General features: G+C 33.8%; 1 protein-coding gene across 1 annotated transcript; it reads left to right on the forward strand.

The window, feature by feature from the left end:
* Nucleotides 1-2153: 2153 nt before the first annotated feature.
* On the forward strand, nucleotides 2154-16684 carry LOC117918772 (adenylylsulfatase HINT3). Its single transcript, XM_034835658.1, has 7 exons — nucleotides 2154-2552; nucleotides 3958-4013; nucleotides 6608-6665; nucleotides 10710-10776; nucleotides 15603-15658; nucleotides 16109-16162; nucleotides 16245-16684. The coding sequence occupies exons 1-7, from the start codon at nucleotides 2388-2390 to the stop codon at nucleotides 16374-16376; spliced, it is 588 nt and encodes a 195-aa protein (XP_034691549.1). The 5' UTR covers nucleotides 2154-2387; the 3' UTR covers nucleotides 16377-16684.
* Nucleotides 16685-18201: the final 1517 nt, after the last annotated feature.

Raw genomic sequence — 18201 nt, forward strand, 5'->3', positions numbered from 1 at the left:
TTTAAATACAAGATCCTAGATATCGCCCAACCCAAGATGAATGAACTTTGCTTTGTGTAGGTTGAGACAAGTGATTTCTCTCATTTTAGGTTGCTTATTTAGAGACAGAATTTTCCATTTTTGTCCATGTGGCTGCCTTTAAAGTGGATAGTTGCACTTGTAACCTCTTAACCTTCACTAAGGCTTTGTCTCTTCTTCATGACATTTTGATTTCTTGCACTTTGGAAGCAACCTGTTGCCTTCATTGAAAGATTGCTCAAAAAAGTTATTTGCGTCTTATGTGACGACCTCGGGGGTTTCATAATTTTAAAACACATTGACATGGTTAATTCATGCATATATAGTGTCATAAATTTTTTTTCAAACAAATGTAGGATAAAAAAAGATTTGTAGTTGTACATGGTTGTAGATTGAAAAAAAAAACAAATAAAAAAGTCCATTTTCAAGGTAAGGAAATTAATATAGTTTTTGGTAAAAGAAAAATATTTTTTATATATATGTTATTTTAAATCATATGTCCATATGGATCAAATGTTGGATTGTATGTGAATGTTTATAACCGAAAAAGAAAAGATATTTTGTTTTTTTTTTTTTTGTAAGATTAAATATATGAAACAAAATTGTTTTGACTTTATCTTATTTGGTCTTCCTTGATGGGGAATATAATTACATAAATAATGACGACTTTGAAATCCTCTTCGGACATCTTAGACGCAATGATGAAGGGTGAATTGAACCAAAAAATTGAATTTACTAGGAGTTTTGGGGTGCTGACAATATTCAATCAATAAAATGTTTTGAAGCGGTTCAACAGACTAGACATATCTAATCAGAATTGAAATAAATTTTGTTGGATTTCTCACTTTCCAAACTTGAATTTAACAAAATTTCAATTTTTTAGAGATCATTTGACTAAGGAATATATTGCAGAAACATATGTGATGTTCCAACTTAAGAGGGTGCCACTAAGGGCTCTATAAGGACACCCACTCCTTAGTGGTGCGACCCCCTTCTTTTAAGGAGCACATGATTGCTACCCATAAGCGACCTTTTTACTTTAAAACCAAGGAAATGAGGTAGCCAAATAGTTGACTAATTCCAAACCATCCATGGCCCTCTTTTACATGGAAGGGAGACACTTAAGGCTTACTTAATAAGGATAGAAAAGGGGGAATGTTATTATAATATTAACGTTCTTAATTTATTAAAATATTTATTTTTTAATTTATTTGTAACTACAAAACTATTTTTATTTTTTAATAAAATTTGAATTAAATTTAGTTTATAGTATACAAATCGAATTTATACTTTTTTAACAAAGTGGAAATAAATAAAAGAAATCATTTTTAAAAATAACTTATCCAATTAAGTTTTTTATTTTTTATTTTTTGAAAAGTGTTTTGAAAGCAACTTACATTGAATGAATCAAAATGCCTCCAATTAAATACTAATTGGAATCTCACCCTTGATTTCATTTATATTGAAATTATTTTTTATGTCATTCGCAATTGTTAATTGAGTTATCCAAATATAAAAATAAATAAATAAATAAAATAAAATATTCCTTCTCACTTTTCATCACCACATACTAAACACGATGAGAAGTAAAACAGAGATTGAATCGATGTAAGGTTAGAAATGAAAAATGAATGAGAAGTAAAGAGAGATTGAATGAGTAGAGAAGGCTATTTAGGGTTTGAATTGAAAGCAGAGTCGAGTAAATATCAAAGAATGAATTTTACTCTAAATTTTGTTTTTTTTTTTTAGTTTTTTTATTATATTCAATATTCTACATAATAATTTTTTTATATTAAATATTGTAATTTCTCTTTCCTCTTTTTGATATTGATTCTTCGGATTGTTTATATTTTGATGAAAATATTAAGACTATATTTGGTTTCCAAACATTTGAAAAAAAATATCAAATAAAAAATAAAAATATATAAAAATAAATAAAGAAAAATAAAAAATAAGTTTAAACACAATAAATTATTTTTATACTCTTCTTCAAACTCATTTTATTTATTTCTTCTTAAATAATTTAAATATATATAAATTTTTTAAATAAAATAGTGAAAAACAAGGGAAGAGAAAGAGGGTGGCTTTTTTCCCATTTCGGAGCAGGCAACAGAAAGTAGAGAAGTAAACTAACAAACCCGCATTCCAAACCTCTATCCACGACCCCACACCCTTCCAGCGGATAACCACAGCCAACCACCAACCATCACGCCCGCTGCCGCCACCAGTCACCACCCCCATGACCCATTCATCGGTCCTTCTGTTTTTCTTTCATCATTTTCGCTGCTACATTTCTCAAAACTCCAGCTCATCATTTCCAATTTCCCGTTCTTATCATTAGCCTAATTCTTCAATTTATATACATATTTATGGAGAATTGGAGACTTGCTGTTCTCTGTTCTCATCTCCGCCCGACTACGGCTTCCAAATCATCCCCTGTTTCCCCCTCCATTTGCGCTTCCGGTTCCGAGAATGGACAAACAAATTTCTGCGTTTTTTGCAAGATTATTCGCGGTCAATCCCCGGCCTTGAAGGTAATTGTTTTATGCTTGTTTCTGGAGCTTTGGATTCTCCGTCTCTTTGACCCTCTGTTTTGTTGCTGAGAAAAACGAAATGCAAATGATACTGTAAATCTTTGAGAACTCACCAATTTGATAGTCCTTTGGAAATGAGAGATTAAGCCTTTTAGAAGAAAAAGACTCTAGAAGAACACATCCTTTTCCATTTGCGTTTCCAATTCCAGATATGAAGAAACCAGTTATTTCCGTTTTTGCAAGATGATTCGTGGTCAATAGCCGGTTTTGAAGGTTGTTTTTGGAGTTGCTCTTGGTTTCTTCAGTCCTTCGTTTGGAATAATTTCTAAGAAAAAGACTAAAATTAAATTTCCACTTTCATTGCTAATTCCAATTCTTGCTTCCTTGCAAGATTACTAAGGGCTAATCTTCGGCTGTGAAGTTAATTGAATTCTTGTTTGGTGAATTTTTTTCCCACCATTGAATTTTCCTTTTTTTTTAAAAAAAATCCTATTCACAAAGAAAATGGAGGAAATGAAGAGATCCTGTTGTGAATTATAATGAAATTCATGCAAGCTAATGGTTTGCAGTGACAGCAAAAAATCATTGCTTGCTGGAAGGAATGATTTTGCTTTGTTACTTTATGTAACTGTAATTATTTCCTGTACTGCATTCACTATCTGCCACCAATGGCACGCAGAAGGGGTAAGGATTGTTTCTTAGTGAGGCAACAATTTCCCTTTGCTTTTGTTTTTTGTTTTTGTTTTGTTACTTAATGAAGCAATTTATCAAACACGATGACCTGAAGACAAAATCATACGAGGAACAGAGCAAAATCCATTACTTTGCATTTTTGTTGTTTCCGTTTCTCTTTTTATTGTCATTGACAAATAACTTTTTGCCTAACTAATTGATTGGAAGTCATACATCAATCATATACTCAATATCTTCATGTTATTATGTTATGTAGAATATACTCAAGAAAAGATGAAATTCTTTTGTTGAGGAAAAATCCTATATGAATGGAATCTATTTGTGACTATAGTTTTTCAATTCAATAAACAATTGTATCATGAGAAATGATCAAGGATATTGTTTTTTTCTTTATTGTAATTGAATCGACCATCTTTAGTTTAAATACAAATACAAGGCAATTTATTTTTCTGTTTCTAAAATGTCTTTTCTTTTCCGGTTTTTTTTTTTTTAAATTTTTGTTCAACTGTTGAAAAGAAAAACAAAACAATGGAAGAAACATTCTCTACTAAACAAGTTTTTCTTCAAATATTCTCTCTTTTCATTTCTAATCAGAATAGACCTATGCAAACAAATGAGGCCTAGTCATTGGTATGATTTAGAAAGCTGCAACTTTTTTAATTACAAGTTTGATTATCGTTCGCTTATTCTTAATGAAATTTTATTGTTACAGCTTTATGAAGATGATACATGCCTGTGTATTTTGGATACACATCCCCTGAGTCATGGGTAAGGTATACCTATCTGAAATGCGAGCATATTGGCTGTATTACTAAAGGTAGTCTTATTTTGCTTAATATTGGAGGTTGACCATGATTTCACAGTTTCCATCTGTATATTTTTTTGTACATTTATGTCCTGCAGTGTTGAAGTATTATCTCACAAATAGCATCTCTCATAAATAATTTTAAGCTTCATTTTATGATGATGCTGAAGAAGATAAATATCAAGTGGTGAACTTAGAGTGCGGTTTGCAATGTTTCTACTCAAAGTATTTTTAGTGGAAGTGTTTTCTTTGGAAGTGTTTTTAGGAGAATAACCTATCAAGTGTTTCTCCAAAAACACTACAAGTGATTTTTCAATGGTACAAGCAATTTTTCAAATTTAAAAGTGTTCCCTAAATTTTACCAAGCACCTAAATTTTTTTCAAAAACACTTTTTAAGTTAAAAGTGTCTTTCAAAAACACTGTCAAACGAACTCTTAAGAGTGTGTTTGACAATGTTTCTATTCAAAGTGTTTCTAGTAGAAGTGTTTTCTCTTAAAGTAGTTTTTGGAGAATCATTTTAAGAGTTTTCCAGAAAACGCTACAAATAGTTGTTCAATGTTACAAGTGATTTTTTATATTTTTAAAAGTGTTTCCTAAATTTTTTTCAAACATCTAATTTTTTTTTTCAAAAACACTTTTAGGTTAAAAGTGCTTCCTAAAATCACTACCAAACGGGCTCTAGTCTATGAAAAATTACTCTACTTTTGTATTATAGGAAGGACAATGCCCTTATGATGGAAGTATACTAATTCTTGTTTGAAATGAACAAAAGCTTTGATAATGAGACTATTGTGACAAAATAAATTGATTGAGTGGCTATTCAATTTGAATTCTTTTTCTTAACGCCATAAAATTTCACTCTAACTCCAAAGGATGGGATAACCAAATCTTAATACACCATTTCTTTCCACATAGGTGCCACATCTTCTTCATATTTTAGACCCTACTCCTGAACATGATGTCTAATCCTTTGAAAGAAAGTGTATGTTGAAATGGGGAGTGGTGCATTAGTTGAGAAGACCATACAAATCCCTTGACCCTAATTGGTGCATCTTATGTATGGGGGGTGGAGAGTTGATTGATCATCTTTTTCTACATTGCCCAATAACTTTGAGGTTATGGCACAAATTATTCAATATAGTGTGGATGGATTAGGTTCCGCCCAAAAGCATGTGTGACATGATGACCATCTCTTTTAGAGTTTCAGGTGTTCCATGAAGGGCAAGACCATATGGCAAATTGCTTGCCTCACTTTGCCTTGGATCGTCTAGCAAGAAAGAAATGCTAGGATCTTTGAGGAAAAGTGGAGAACGGTAGAGACACTCTGGGATTTACTTCATTTCTATTCCTCCTTATGGGCTTCTTGTATTACTACATTTAAAGGCCCCCCCCTCAATATTATTCAACTTAATTCGTGTTTGGCTTGTAATTAGATTTTGTATAGCTTTCCTTGTATAGTGGAGGAATTTATGTCACATTTTGATCAGATTCTTGTATTTTGTGGGGAGGATCCCTAATCCTTCTATTACTACTTTTATCAATATACACTATTTTATCATTTCTGATACCAAAAAAAAAATTATATGTTAAAATGAATGAAATGAGGTTGGAGATATTGGAAATGCTATGAATCTGTTAGACATTAAAATAATATCTATTTAGATGCTAAGGTTCACTTGTAGTGAATAGAGTTCACTACAAATTAACATCTATCATGGATGGTACTAACAAATGCATGCAAGAACTTACTGAAATTCCATTCAAAACTTTTTATTCTAATATGAAACAACCATGTCATATGAAATGGTGTAAGATAGTAATTACTGAAAACTAAGATGAACCTATCTTCAACTTGTTTGTTTGATTTTAATAGATGATGTAGGAAGGTTATAAGTCCCCCTGAAAATTTCCTGTTTTGTGATTTACTGACATCTAAACAATTAGTTCTGATCCATCAGCATGAACAGAGAAGATAAGGCACAAGGCGAATAAAGTGGTGCAATTGAAATTAATAACTAGCAATTCTTAACATGTATCACAAATCAGCTAGTGACATCCTCTTAATAGACCAGAATTTTCCATGAATGAATGGAAACAATACTTTAGCAACCATTGATTTAGGGCTTTATGAAGCAATCTCCAATCAGGACTTGATCCAAGTGCAAAACATGCCATAAAAGCAACCAAACAAGACAAATAGAAAATAGGAAATCAGATCGTTAATACTGAAAAAACAAGGGTGTACAAGGGAGTGAACTAGGTAGAACGGACACAGACAAGGATGCAGATAAACTGTCATGACTAAGACACAATTCACACAACCAAACATAAGTGCATACTCTCATAAGGTTAGTTAAATTGTTTGATATGCACATCCATGGATTTGAATGATAATTGTTTGATACGAGTATATTGTTGTTTTATGCTTTACATGATAATCTTATTGGAGTACTCATGTTTCCTTTTTCAGTTTGCTTTTATTTCTGTCTTCTTTTTTGAAAATTGTTCCATATTATCCTCATCTTATTGTCTTTAGTAACTTGTCCTTGTTCATAGGCACTCTCTTATCATCCCAAAATCTCATTTTTCCTCTTTGGAAATGACTCCTCCTTCTGTAAGTTCTTTTTCATTTGCCCCTTTCAACTAGACATTATCTATTTGCAGTAAGTTTACACAGTTCTGCATGAACTTTCTGGCTCAAACACTTGAAAGAATTCTTCTACCTGTGGTGCTCTCTTTTCTTTTATCATTCTATAGTATGTGTTGTTGATTATGTGGTTTCCAGGAAGTATATTGGCCAATTTATGATATGCATGTGTACTTCTGAGTAAGAAATTATTTTATTGAGGGAAAATAAAAACGGAGTTAAAATGGTAAATTGGGCAACTATGTTATGTGGGAGGAAAATATTAATTTATGTCTCTCAAGTTTTATGTTTGTGGGGGTAACAATTTGTGAAATCCCCACTCTAAGACACATGAACCATATGGACAGCACAAGTTACATCGTATGATTGTAAATAATACTAAAGCAGAACCCAGTTTACTAATAGCAGCACCCAGTTTACTAATTGATTATGGGTGGGTTCATCCCTGTGAACAAATGTTATAAGATGATATGAGATTCTACAAGTGGAGGACCACTCTGTGACATGATAGAGAAACATGGATTCGATTTAGGTTACTTGATCAGGTGGGAGGGCAGTTGAGAAAAATGAAACTCAGTATCTCTGAACCAATCTGAATGGCACTGAAGTTGAAAGAAGTTTCTGGATGAGTATTGGAAATAGGTAGGCTGCATTTGATGCTTCATATTTGATCTCCACTTATTTTTCTTATGAAATGCTGGTGGAATATTAGAAAATGATAATCTACATTTGACTCGGTTGAAGATGATTGCAGTGTGTCAAGAACCTGCACTTGATTTTGGATGGACAACAGACAATACATAGAAGAGGGGAGGATGAGGTCCTTCAACTAGGAAAACAAGAAAAATCAACAGGATGTTCCAAGATCAGGGGGGTTAATGATGCCCTAAAACAAAGACCTTGATCCTCTCTTAGCGAGCAAATAGGCTGTCCACCTAATTTTTTATTTGGGCATCCAAACAAACTACACCTCCAAAACCTTGGACAAATGGAGTCTCTAAACCCAATAATCATAATGCCAAGCTCTTATAAGTTTTCCATATTATTTAATAGTAATAAATCTATAGTGAACAACTAGATTTGAAAGAAGAACAAATAAACAGCAAATTCCTTCCAGTGTATGTACACCAAGAGAACCCTCCAGAACCAAACTCCGGCAATCTAAAAACTTAAGATAAATAGCTGCCACTAGAACAACCGCAACTCTATCAACTCAGCTGCAGATAAACCCCTCTGGTGCCATGTTTTCTGTTCTATTGAGAACTCTTTATCGTGATTCATTGCCAATTACCTCCAGCAATTCCAGTGCCCAGTCTTGCTGCAGTAGGAATACTTTTTGTTTGGTTCCCACAATTCCTGTTGCTAAAGCCTTCTACAGTAGTTGGGGGTTATAGGATTACTTGTACGAGGGCTCTTTGATGTCAAGAATGCAAGCTAATTGACCTATCTCTTATAATTGTGTCCTTTTCCTGAATTTGCAGCACAGTGCCATTTTTATAAGAGATGATAGGTTCTTGTTCTACAATGAGTACGATTCTCAATTCCCCTATATCATCAAGGTGTTCCCTAACTTGTGCCAGGTGATTTCCCATAGTGATAGATTCCAATATGACAGAAGTGGGGCTATGCATCTTCCATTTTGGGAACATGAGGCTTCCACACTTCAACTTTAGCGACTTGGTGAGGGATTGGAGGAGTGAAGCTCAGGTCATCAGGGGAGCAGGACACATAGGTATGTAAAACCTTAGGAATGCCAAAACTGAGCTATGAGGATGGCATGAAGAAACCTTAGTTGATCTAGGGGATAAAAAGAATTAGTACTTGAGAAAATTGGAAACCTGGATACTTCGGAGGGGTTGGTCCTCTTTATGAACAGTCTTAAATTCCTTAATCTCTATAGCAAAGCAGGGTTAGAAGAAATCTTGTTGCGAGATATGAGCTAGGGACTAATATATATACTAAAGAGGGTCAGGAAGTGTAATTTCAAGCTATTCCGTAAAGCAGTTAATGGTTGATCCTAGAAGGAAAAAGAAGATGATAAAATGATCCTGGTGGAGGATAAGTTATTGTTAGTTGATCAGCATCTTATTCCTGGAAATATATTGAGATTCTTTTTATTTTTTTCTTTGAATAATAGGAAAACAATGAGAATATATTGGCAAGCACCAATAAAAAAAAAAAAAAAAAAGAGGCGCATCCCTAGGACATTGGAAATATACAAAGGATGCTAAAAGGTCAAAAAGAAAAACAAAGAGTTAGCAAGATCCAAATAATCAATAAAGTGAAAAAGAGAGGAAAAATTAACTTTCAAACTTCCTCTAGACCACAAAAACAGGGAACAGATAAACACATCTTTCAGAGCTTGCACAGAATGCTCTTTCCCCTTGAGGGTCCTACAGTTTTGCTTTTGAAACCTACAGTTTCACTTTTGAAATTTGCACAAGGGGAGGGATACTAAGATATATAGAATTGAGGGATTGTAAAAATCCCTCATTTTTTGACAGAAGATTGGATGGTTGGAGAGACTATTCTTAGAGGAGGAGATTTATTAAAAAAAAAAAAACAATGTCTTCCAAATGGATGGGGAGAACAGGTCTGGGATTTATGGCTCTTCCATAGCTTCTTTTCAGGAATGTTTGCTCACTTTTGAGTGGGGACATATTGAAATTGTTTGAGTACCTCAGGAATTGAAATTTAGATACATTAGCTTGGTTACCCATGGTACATAAGAACTTATGGGAGGTCCCTTTCAAGTGTTGGTGTGCTGTGCTCAATGAAATTATTCTCCCTTCCAAGGACCCTATGTTGAGGCAAGATAAATTCTTAATATAGTTCTGGTTACTAATCATTTTTTTTTTCTTGATAAGCAGTTCTGGTTACTAATAAATTATGGATGAAAAGCTGAATTTTGGAAGGAGGTTCTATTTAAGTATAGTTTGTAAGGAAGCATATTGTCATACGGTTTGGTTAGACCATGCCTTTAATTTTAAAGGATTCAGATGCAGATAGAGGAGATGGATTTGGGGGTATCTATTGCCAATTAGCTTTTGATATTTGGACTCTGACAGAAGATGATTCCAATCCTTCTGTTATGATTTTTCAAATTTTATGAAATTGATATTCATATATTAGAGCATACATGGAGGTCAGGTGATCACTGTGCATGCTAGTGGGGATACATTCCCTTCATCAGAGCTGATGCTTGAGATTAGTCAAAGTGATATGGATCTTCACCTTGTGGGGTTCAAGTTTGACAAGCTGCAGATGCTTGTGAACTTTGCATATATATACAAGTACTTATGCATGTACGTATGGATTGGATTAAGTAGTGTTGAGCTAATTATAGAAACTGCATATTTTGGTTAAGAAGGATGATTGCTTTTGAAGATATTTGGAGTATGACCCTCTCTTTCTATCACTCATGAAAATCAAACACTCATTTTCTTCTTCTTTGCACCCTTTTCTGTTAAGCTTAAAGGCTAATCTCGATTTGAGGAGTAGTAAAGAAAGAAAATAATAATAATAACAATAATGTGAAGGACTCTCATTTGGCTTGCAATGGAAAATATGGATATGGAGAAAATAAAATATAAGGGAGATTATTTAAAACTAGTAATTATAATAGTAATAATAATAATAGGAAGGAATCGTTATTCTCTCATTTGGTTAGCAATGGAAAATATGGAGAACATAAAATATAATGAACTAGTATAGTTTCAAATTCTTATTCTTCATATAAGGAAGGAATAATATTGAAAAAAGACAGGAGAGAAAAAATTATGGATCTTAAACTTATGTTTTATGTTCCCTAACTTTTTTTTGCTTCCCTTTTTCCTCATTCCCCTCCCCCCCCCCCCCCCCCCCCCCCCCCCCCCCCCCCCCTCATTTGCTCTCTGAAACTTCCTTTGATCCAAATAGAGACTAAATTACTCAAGTGCCAAGTGCACCTTTCTTCTTCACAGATCCACTATCGTATAATCTCATTGCATTTCCTAAATAACTAATTGCCAGGTGGTTGCTGCAATGTGCTCAAAAGTACCGTTTATTAGCAATGCAATTATGAAAGCTACTGGTTGTGGTATGTAATTATAGTCCTTTTACCACTGTTTTGACTAATGTCACATTCTATTTGTTGCTTGATTGCCTTCCCATCCTGTGTTTAGTACCCCCATTGTTCAGGGAATTTCATGGCAATGGGGTTTCAATTCTTAATTAGAGATCCCCGGAGGCGGTAAGAGATTGGTTCAATTTGGGTTGAGTACCCATAAAACTAAAACCCTTGGTCCAAACCTGACCACCGAGTTTACTAGATTACTTGGGAAGATTAAACCCTAAGCATAGCCATTTAAAGAATCATAAATTCAAATGTGGATCTCAGTCCATTATATGGTATTTCATTCTTTTCCCAAATTTAAACTAAAAAATAAGCTTTGTGAAAAATATCTGAATTAACTGCATATAAATAGACCTCTCATTGGCAATAAACTATTATTTGTTTGCATCAGTTAAAACCTAAGAAAATTAAAGTATTTTTCTGGGTCTCGGGTTGATAGCATATTTTTTTGTAATACCTGTAATAAGCAGAGAATATTCTCAAAGTTTATTGTTAAGTATTAACTGTATTCATAAACATTTTTGGCACATAACTTAACAGTGGACTACCTGGTATTTTGACATGCTATCAGAGCTTTGGTTCTTGGACATCATGAATTTGAATTTCTTTGTTTTTTTATTATCTCATTTGTGGAGCCCATGTGCAAGCAAGGCTACACATGAGGTGGTATGTTAGGTGTGTGTTGGTTTGATATACATTGCTGGTTCATTACCTAATAGCTTAAACCTTTTTAGGTTAACCATTTTTTTAGTACTTAAGACAGATTTTGGACAAAATCTTGCCAATCTAGAGAGGACCTTACTGTATTATCCCTCTTCTTGATCATCTGGGGTTAATTTTTATACCAAGTGTCTAGCTATTTCCCTGGATCTATTTGTTATTTTTTATTACATGAGTAATGCATTTATATGAGATTCCACTTTGTAATGATAACACTTGTTTTTTGTCTAGTCACATGTTTTATAACCTATTTGAAAAGAATTTGATATGTGAAATTATTCTTCACTGTGGGTCCAGATTTCCCAAACAATCACAGAAATTTCTGCAAGAATCCAACATTCATTTTGAATATTATCTGTGTAGTGGCTTTATGATGCTATGGGTCAATGCTTGATACCTGAGAATCCCTTGTTAAGACACCAATGGGCAGCTCAACAAGAGCATCAGAAGAACAGATCTTGATTGAACAGCCAACTCTAACGCCTATCAATAAAATGGCTATGACTTCCTCTGCTAAACTCCAGTTGATGCACTGTTTGATGTGCATTAGTTAGACTTTTGGGGCTCCCAAATAGCACATGGAATATTGGGTACATTGGAGCATGATATAAACTGTGGGACAAATCCTAACAATTTAAGCTTTAAGAAAATTAGTTGTGTCCCACATGGTATTAGAATCTCATTTGGCAAGAAGTCATGAGTACAAATCTTACCGTATATTTACTTCCCTAATTGAGTTAGCTCACATGCAAGTCTAGAAAGAGGTTTCCATGATTTGTTTACTAAAATCTTACTTCATATTTATCTTCCCAATTTAGTGACTCCACATGCAAGCTTAAAGGACATTTCCTTGATTTATTTGCTTATGGGCATGGGTCGTATGTAATGGTGAATATTGGAGAGCATGGTAGACATTGTGGGCTCAAATCTTAACAATTTAAACAATTTTTTATTTTTGGAAACTTGGCACATGCAAGCCCAAAGAAGGCTGTTATGATTTCTTCCCAAAGAATTGTGTCTCTCTCCACATCCAGGTATGGGGCCACATATAAGGGGGTGTTGGAGAGCATAATATATGTTGTGGGCTTAAATCCTAACAACCTAATTTCATTTTTTTATAGGAAAATTAGTTGTCCAATATGGTATCAAAGCGCTGGTTAACTGGAGGTCCAGGCTTAAATCCTTCCCCTCATATCTATTTAATTATTGTGATCACAAAAAGGTGATTTGTTTGTTTGCCTTTCATGCATTTTGTGCCCCATACACGGGTTAGGGCTGCACATGAGGGTAGGTGTTGGGGCATAATATACAATGTGAGGTAAATTCTAACACCTCAAGCTTTTAGGAAAACTGGTTGTCTAATAGGGTTAAAGTTTGTAAGTTTTCTTTCCTTCTAGCTTGGAATTGGTGTTTCTACACAGAAGATAATAACTGGCTGGGCAACAATTTTCTGCTTTTAATGTACCTAGCAAGTATGCGATGTTAACATTAGTGGTGGTAGTTGTGCAGATGTTATTGCTATGAATATGATGGAGAAAATTGAATTTGATATAAGGAAACTTCACAACCTCATAAGCTCCCATAGCTTTGTAAAGAAAACAGTTAGGGGCAAATAAAAACTACCTACTTCAATCTTCATTGAAAAATGTCACAAAGATGAGATATGGTGTGATGTTGTTCCCATAGATACTTGTCAGTTGCTTCGTAAATACCCATGTCAATATGATAAGAAGGTTATACGTGATGATTTTAAGAGCATTCATGTGTTCAACAAATAGGGTCAAGATTGGTTTAGGTTTTTCCCAGCTTAAGAGACTACCAAACTTCTAGAGGGAAGTGATTTTCCCTAGATCTGAATTTCAAATATTTTTTACAGGAATTGATGATGCTTTTTCTCTGTTCTTCATGGTGGAAAATAAGGAAAAGCATGAACTCCCAACTTTGATTTAACCTCTTCTACATGAATACCATGATATCATTATGGAGGATAGCTCTCCTCCTAGGAAAGGCACCCAACATCACATTGACCTAATACTTGATGGGCAATGGTCAGTATCATTCATCCACACGGCCAGCACATGAAGAGCTTCAAAGGTAGTTGATGAGCTTATATTTAACAGTTTAGTAAATATAGGCATGAGTCCATGTGTTGTCCCTATTTACCCTATTATATTAGTGGAACTTTCCCCCAAAACTATTCCAACTATGAATTACACTATTATAGAGCTTGTGGTTATTATTGCCCTTGCCTTATATTTAAGTAGTTTATCCTCTTCTGAGATCATGCAGATTATTTGGGGATATATAAATGATCAAACGAACTCAATTATAGGAATGGTAAATGGTTTGAAGGCTTTTAGATCAAGCATAACTTGGTCATACAAGTCAAGTGGGGTGGATGCATTATGCCAAAGGCATTCCTTGCTTATCAATGTATTGGATTCAAGGGTCTGAAAGGAGTTTTATGAAGATAATACATATTTCAAAATAATTTGGAAGGAGTGTTCCAAGTGTCCTTATCATCAATGCTTGCCACGTGAAATGTATTTGTTTTCAAACACAACCATTTATCTTTTCCTAAATGCTTTTTGAAAACTTATCATTAAATCACATGGCTGTGGACTTAATAATGCTCACTTTGGAAGCTTTTCTTAAGGAACATTTCTATTGACTTAATGAGGTGTGGGATGTCATCTGTCATCTGTCATAGAAAGTGATGTAGAACTTGTCACCATGCTAAAATTTATGTCTAGAACATCTGCTGTACACTTGGCCGCCAAATTCGAAGCACCATAAGATGTGAGTTTAAACTTTGTTGTTGGCAGATCCTAACCCAAAGAAACAAAATCCCATTACAGTGGCAATATCCAGTTCTCTAAAATGGAACATTTCGTGTAACGTAGCAAAACTATGGATTCATCTCATATGGCTGATCTTTGTTTCTGAGAAATTGTTAAGCTCCATGGCATTCCAAAGATCACTACATCAGATCATGCCTCCAAATACTTGCTCACTTTGGCAAAATTTTCCATTCTACAATTTTAACTCTGCATATCATCCATGAAATGGAAATCGAGGCTGTCTACTGAAGTATGAGAACTTTAGGGAGTTTAGTGGGCATGAGCATCCATTAATAGGATCTTACTTTGACTCAAGCTGAACGTGCATACAATCTAATCCACTGGCCAATCCCCTAATACTAATCTCATCAAAGTGCTCCATGGGTTGAATGCCATTGCTGGAGCTTCCCTTGCTAAGGCACCAGCAGCCTGCTCAACTAGAGCACTGAAACAAAGAATTCTCAGATGTGCAGGCAACTCCAGCATCTGTCGGTATAATGGCAGTAACTTCCTCTTGAAAAGTTCATTGACCTGTACTAGATCTGATTTCCTGGATTTTCAAATAGTATGTGGCACAATAGGTCAAGCACAGTAAGCAGGTTAGATTGTGCAGTAACAAGGCTGCTTAATCATGGTTAGGTGGAGTTAAAGATACAGGTCAAAGTTCCCTCAGGTACTCTTTCCCCTTCTTGCGTCAAACTTGCTTTGTACCTGGAAAATGATCCTACCTATGTCTGAAGAGCATCCTCTGCTAAAGCTCATTAGGCTTAGCCAGAATTTTGAATGAAATTCTTTCCTTCGGCTTTGAGGAGGCCTAATTGTTATTGTCATTCTTTCCCTTTAGGTGGATTTCTTAGGTCACATGATAAACAAGTTGGCCAGGGTCATGAAGTTTCTTTTGGGAATCGTTTTTAACAATTCTGGAAATTCTATAAATAGTGTTAGATAGTATGGACCCAGTCCCGTATCTCCTCCAAATTTTGTAAGCGGCTGCATAACTTCAAAGCAACTTGATTGTATTAGCTTTTGCCTCTGTTAGAAAACAAAGCTTTTTGATACAGTTGAAACCGACCCAGTTCCGTATCTCCTCCAAATTTTGTAAGCGGCTGCATAACTTCAAAGCAACTTGATTGTATTAGCTTTTGCCTTTGTTAGAAAACAAAGCTTTCTGATACAGTTGAAACCTTTTCTAAGGTAAAGCTAATCTTATGGAAAGTTTGAACCATGCAGATTCATTCAACCTGTTGGTTAACAATGGAGCAGCAGCAGGCCAAGTTATATTTCATGTAATTTTTATTACCTGTTATTTCATGAATTCTAGTATTCATTCAGCTACATAGGAGTAGGCAAAAAAACTGGCAAACTGAAGAACTCGAGAAAACCAAACTGAACCAAATCAATTCTATTGGGGAATTTTAGAAAAAGAGAGTTTCAATTTGGTTTTCATTTTATCAATATTTTAAATTGATGAGAAGTAAACCAACCATAAACCTTCGTTTTCTAGGCTAACACAGTACTAAAATATCTCCAGTCAGTAGTTCGAATTGAATTAACTAAACCATTTTAATCTGCCCCAGTTTCACCAAAACTGACCAACTTGGTTTAGCTCTCAGTCTTTAAAAAACCGACCTAAACTAAACCATGTCATCCCTTTGTATGAAGCAAAATTTGAAATGGGCTAGTTTGGCTGTTTTAATTGCAGAAACTGATTCTGTTTTATAATGTGATAATTTCAGACTCACATCCACATAATCCCTCGTAAGGCAAGAGATTGCTTATGGACTTCTGAGGTATGTGACTACTTGCTTGTAAGTTGTAACTTTCTTTATTTCAAGGGGATCCAAGGAATGAAGGTTGAACAAACGTTTGCAGAGCCTGCGGAGACGGACCTTAAAGTTGGACCAGGAAGCTTCGCAGCTTGCAGACCGTGTCCGGGAACAGCTCTCCTTTTTGAACAACGCTGAAGAAAGCAAGGATCAAGGCTCCAGTCTCACCGGAGACTAACAAAGATCATTCACTGCAGTTGTGTTTTTATGGTATGAGCTTTCACCAGATGACTGTAGGATAATCGTGTATATTAGTTGCTGATTTGCTCTCGAAGGATAATTTAGTTCCATGTTCTGACAAAATGTCTTTGCCTCTTATAATTGATATTTTTCATCGATATTCCTTTTTTTCAGCTTCCATATTGACATTGATTTATATTCATTACTTCCATCAGATGTTTGAACAATGATAATGAACATAATGTATATATGTTATGGTATAGTTGCTTGCAGTGGTTTGAAAGGAGTACCAAAAAGTGGGATCAATCGTATCGTGTCATGATATATTGCTTTGTACTCGAATATGATTCTATTGTTTTTTTAAAAAAATATTTGCAAATTTTAATATTTAAATAAATTCCTATTGATGTCTTTGATCATGAGTATCATTTATATACCTCGAAATTAGTTTAATTGCTTAAAAAGTGACTGGTATGATTTTTCTATAAATCAATCGATAATTTTCACTTCATAAATAATATATGGTTTGGTAAAAATTACTGGAAACTTCCTATTATGCCCTTGAAATATATGAGATTTACTAATTATTCAATGACTTTCTTTTTCATCTCTAATGGCTTTGTAATAGGAATGTGAATCTTTGTTAACAATTCCATCTTAAATTATTTTAGAATGTCTATGATATATTTCTTTTGTAAGATGTAATATCATTATCTATTTATTGGATCTCAATTCCAAGAGAATAGGACATTAATCTCATATCTCGTCTCAATTTGTTGCGGCATTGTTTCCTTGAAATCTTTAAACATTTGTTGGCAAATTTCTATAGAAATTAAATTATCCATGTAGAGGCGTACAATAATTATATCATTATTAAAATTTGATTTAATGTAAAATACTTAAAAAATGATACTTAAAAAAGAAAAAAAAAACATGCTAGAACAAATAATTGCCAATCTACATGCACCAAGCACGTAGGGTTTGCTTTAATCCATAAAATGTTTTTTTTTTTTATGTGAAAGATGACTTGACATTCATATGGTGAAATTTTCACCACTTTTGACCTACAAGAGAAATTATCATGCAAATTGTTCCTAATATGGCAACTAGTGCAAAAATTTTAAAATAAGTAATACATAACTTTTGCTTGTAGCGTTTTTTCTTTTCAATTGGTAGAATAAATAAAACTTAACTAAACTTTCATAAGTAATTTCATTATCTTATATAAGACTTTGTAACCTTTTTAATGTCCAAGCATAATATGAGAACGTTTTCACGCCCTTGTGATTTAAACTCCAACCATCTTTCTATTTGTAAAAGAGAACTTTAGTAAGAGGAGATATGCTTGAAATAAGAATATTTGCTTTAAAATCCTCTTGATATTCATTGTCTTTTGCAAAATATTTTTTAATTATGATTTTTTTTGCTATTTTTCTTTTGAATTCATGTCTAAATTTCATTTTTTATGATTTAAACATCTTTACTAACAATTTAACTTTCTTGTTTTGGGGTTTTATAGTTTGTAACCTTTAATAAAAATATGCATCTCACTTTTATTATCTACCCACTTTTTCAATGTATCATACGGGAATATATAGTACACCCAAAAGCTTACAAGAAAGAAATTTCTGACTTTATGTCAATTTCTTAGTTTCCTTGGTATTTTTCAAAAAAGAGCTTTAGTAGGACGCATAGGACGTATGCTTAATGTTACACATGTAAGACTTCTTTCTGAAAACCTTTTATATAGGTGATTTGGCTTTCAACATACTTGTTTTCACTAAGATAAAATACGTTAGAATGAATTCTCTAAATGTCAAAAT

Source organism: Vitis riparia, chromosome 7 (assembly GCF_004353265.1).
Source record: "Vitis riparia cultivar Riparia Gloire de Montpellier isolate 1030 chromosome 7, EGFV_Vit.rip_1.0, whole genome shotgun sequence".
Classification (NCBI taxonomy): domain Eukaryota; kingdom Viridiplantae; phylum Streptophyta; class Magnoliopsida; order Vitales; family Vitaceae; genus Vitis; species Vitis riparia.

Bases quoted from the DNA above. Each gene is read 5' to 3' on its own strand.
- LOC117918772 (XM_034835658.1), top strand. From the start codon at position 2,388: ATGGAGAATTGGAGACTTGCTGTTCTCTGTTCTCATCTCCGCCCGACT. The intron at 6,666-10,709 runs GTAAGTTCTTTT...ACTAATTGCCAG, and splicing joins TGGAAATGACTCCTCCTTCT to GTGGTTGCTGCAATGTGCTC. The intron at 16,163-16,244 runs GTATGTGACTAC...AAACGTTTGCAG, and splicing joins ATTGCTTATGGACTTCTGAG to AGCCTGCGGAGACGGACCTT.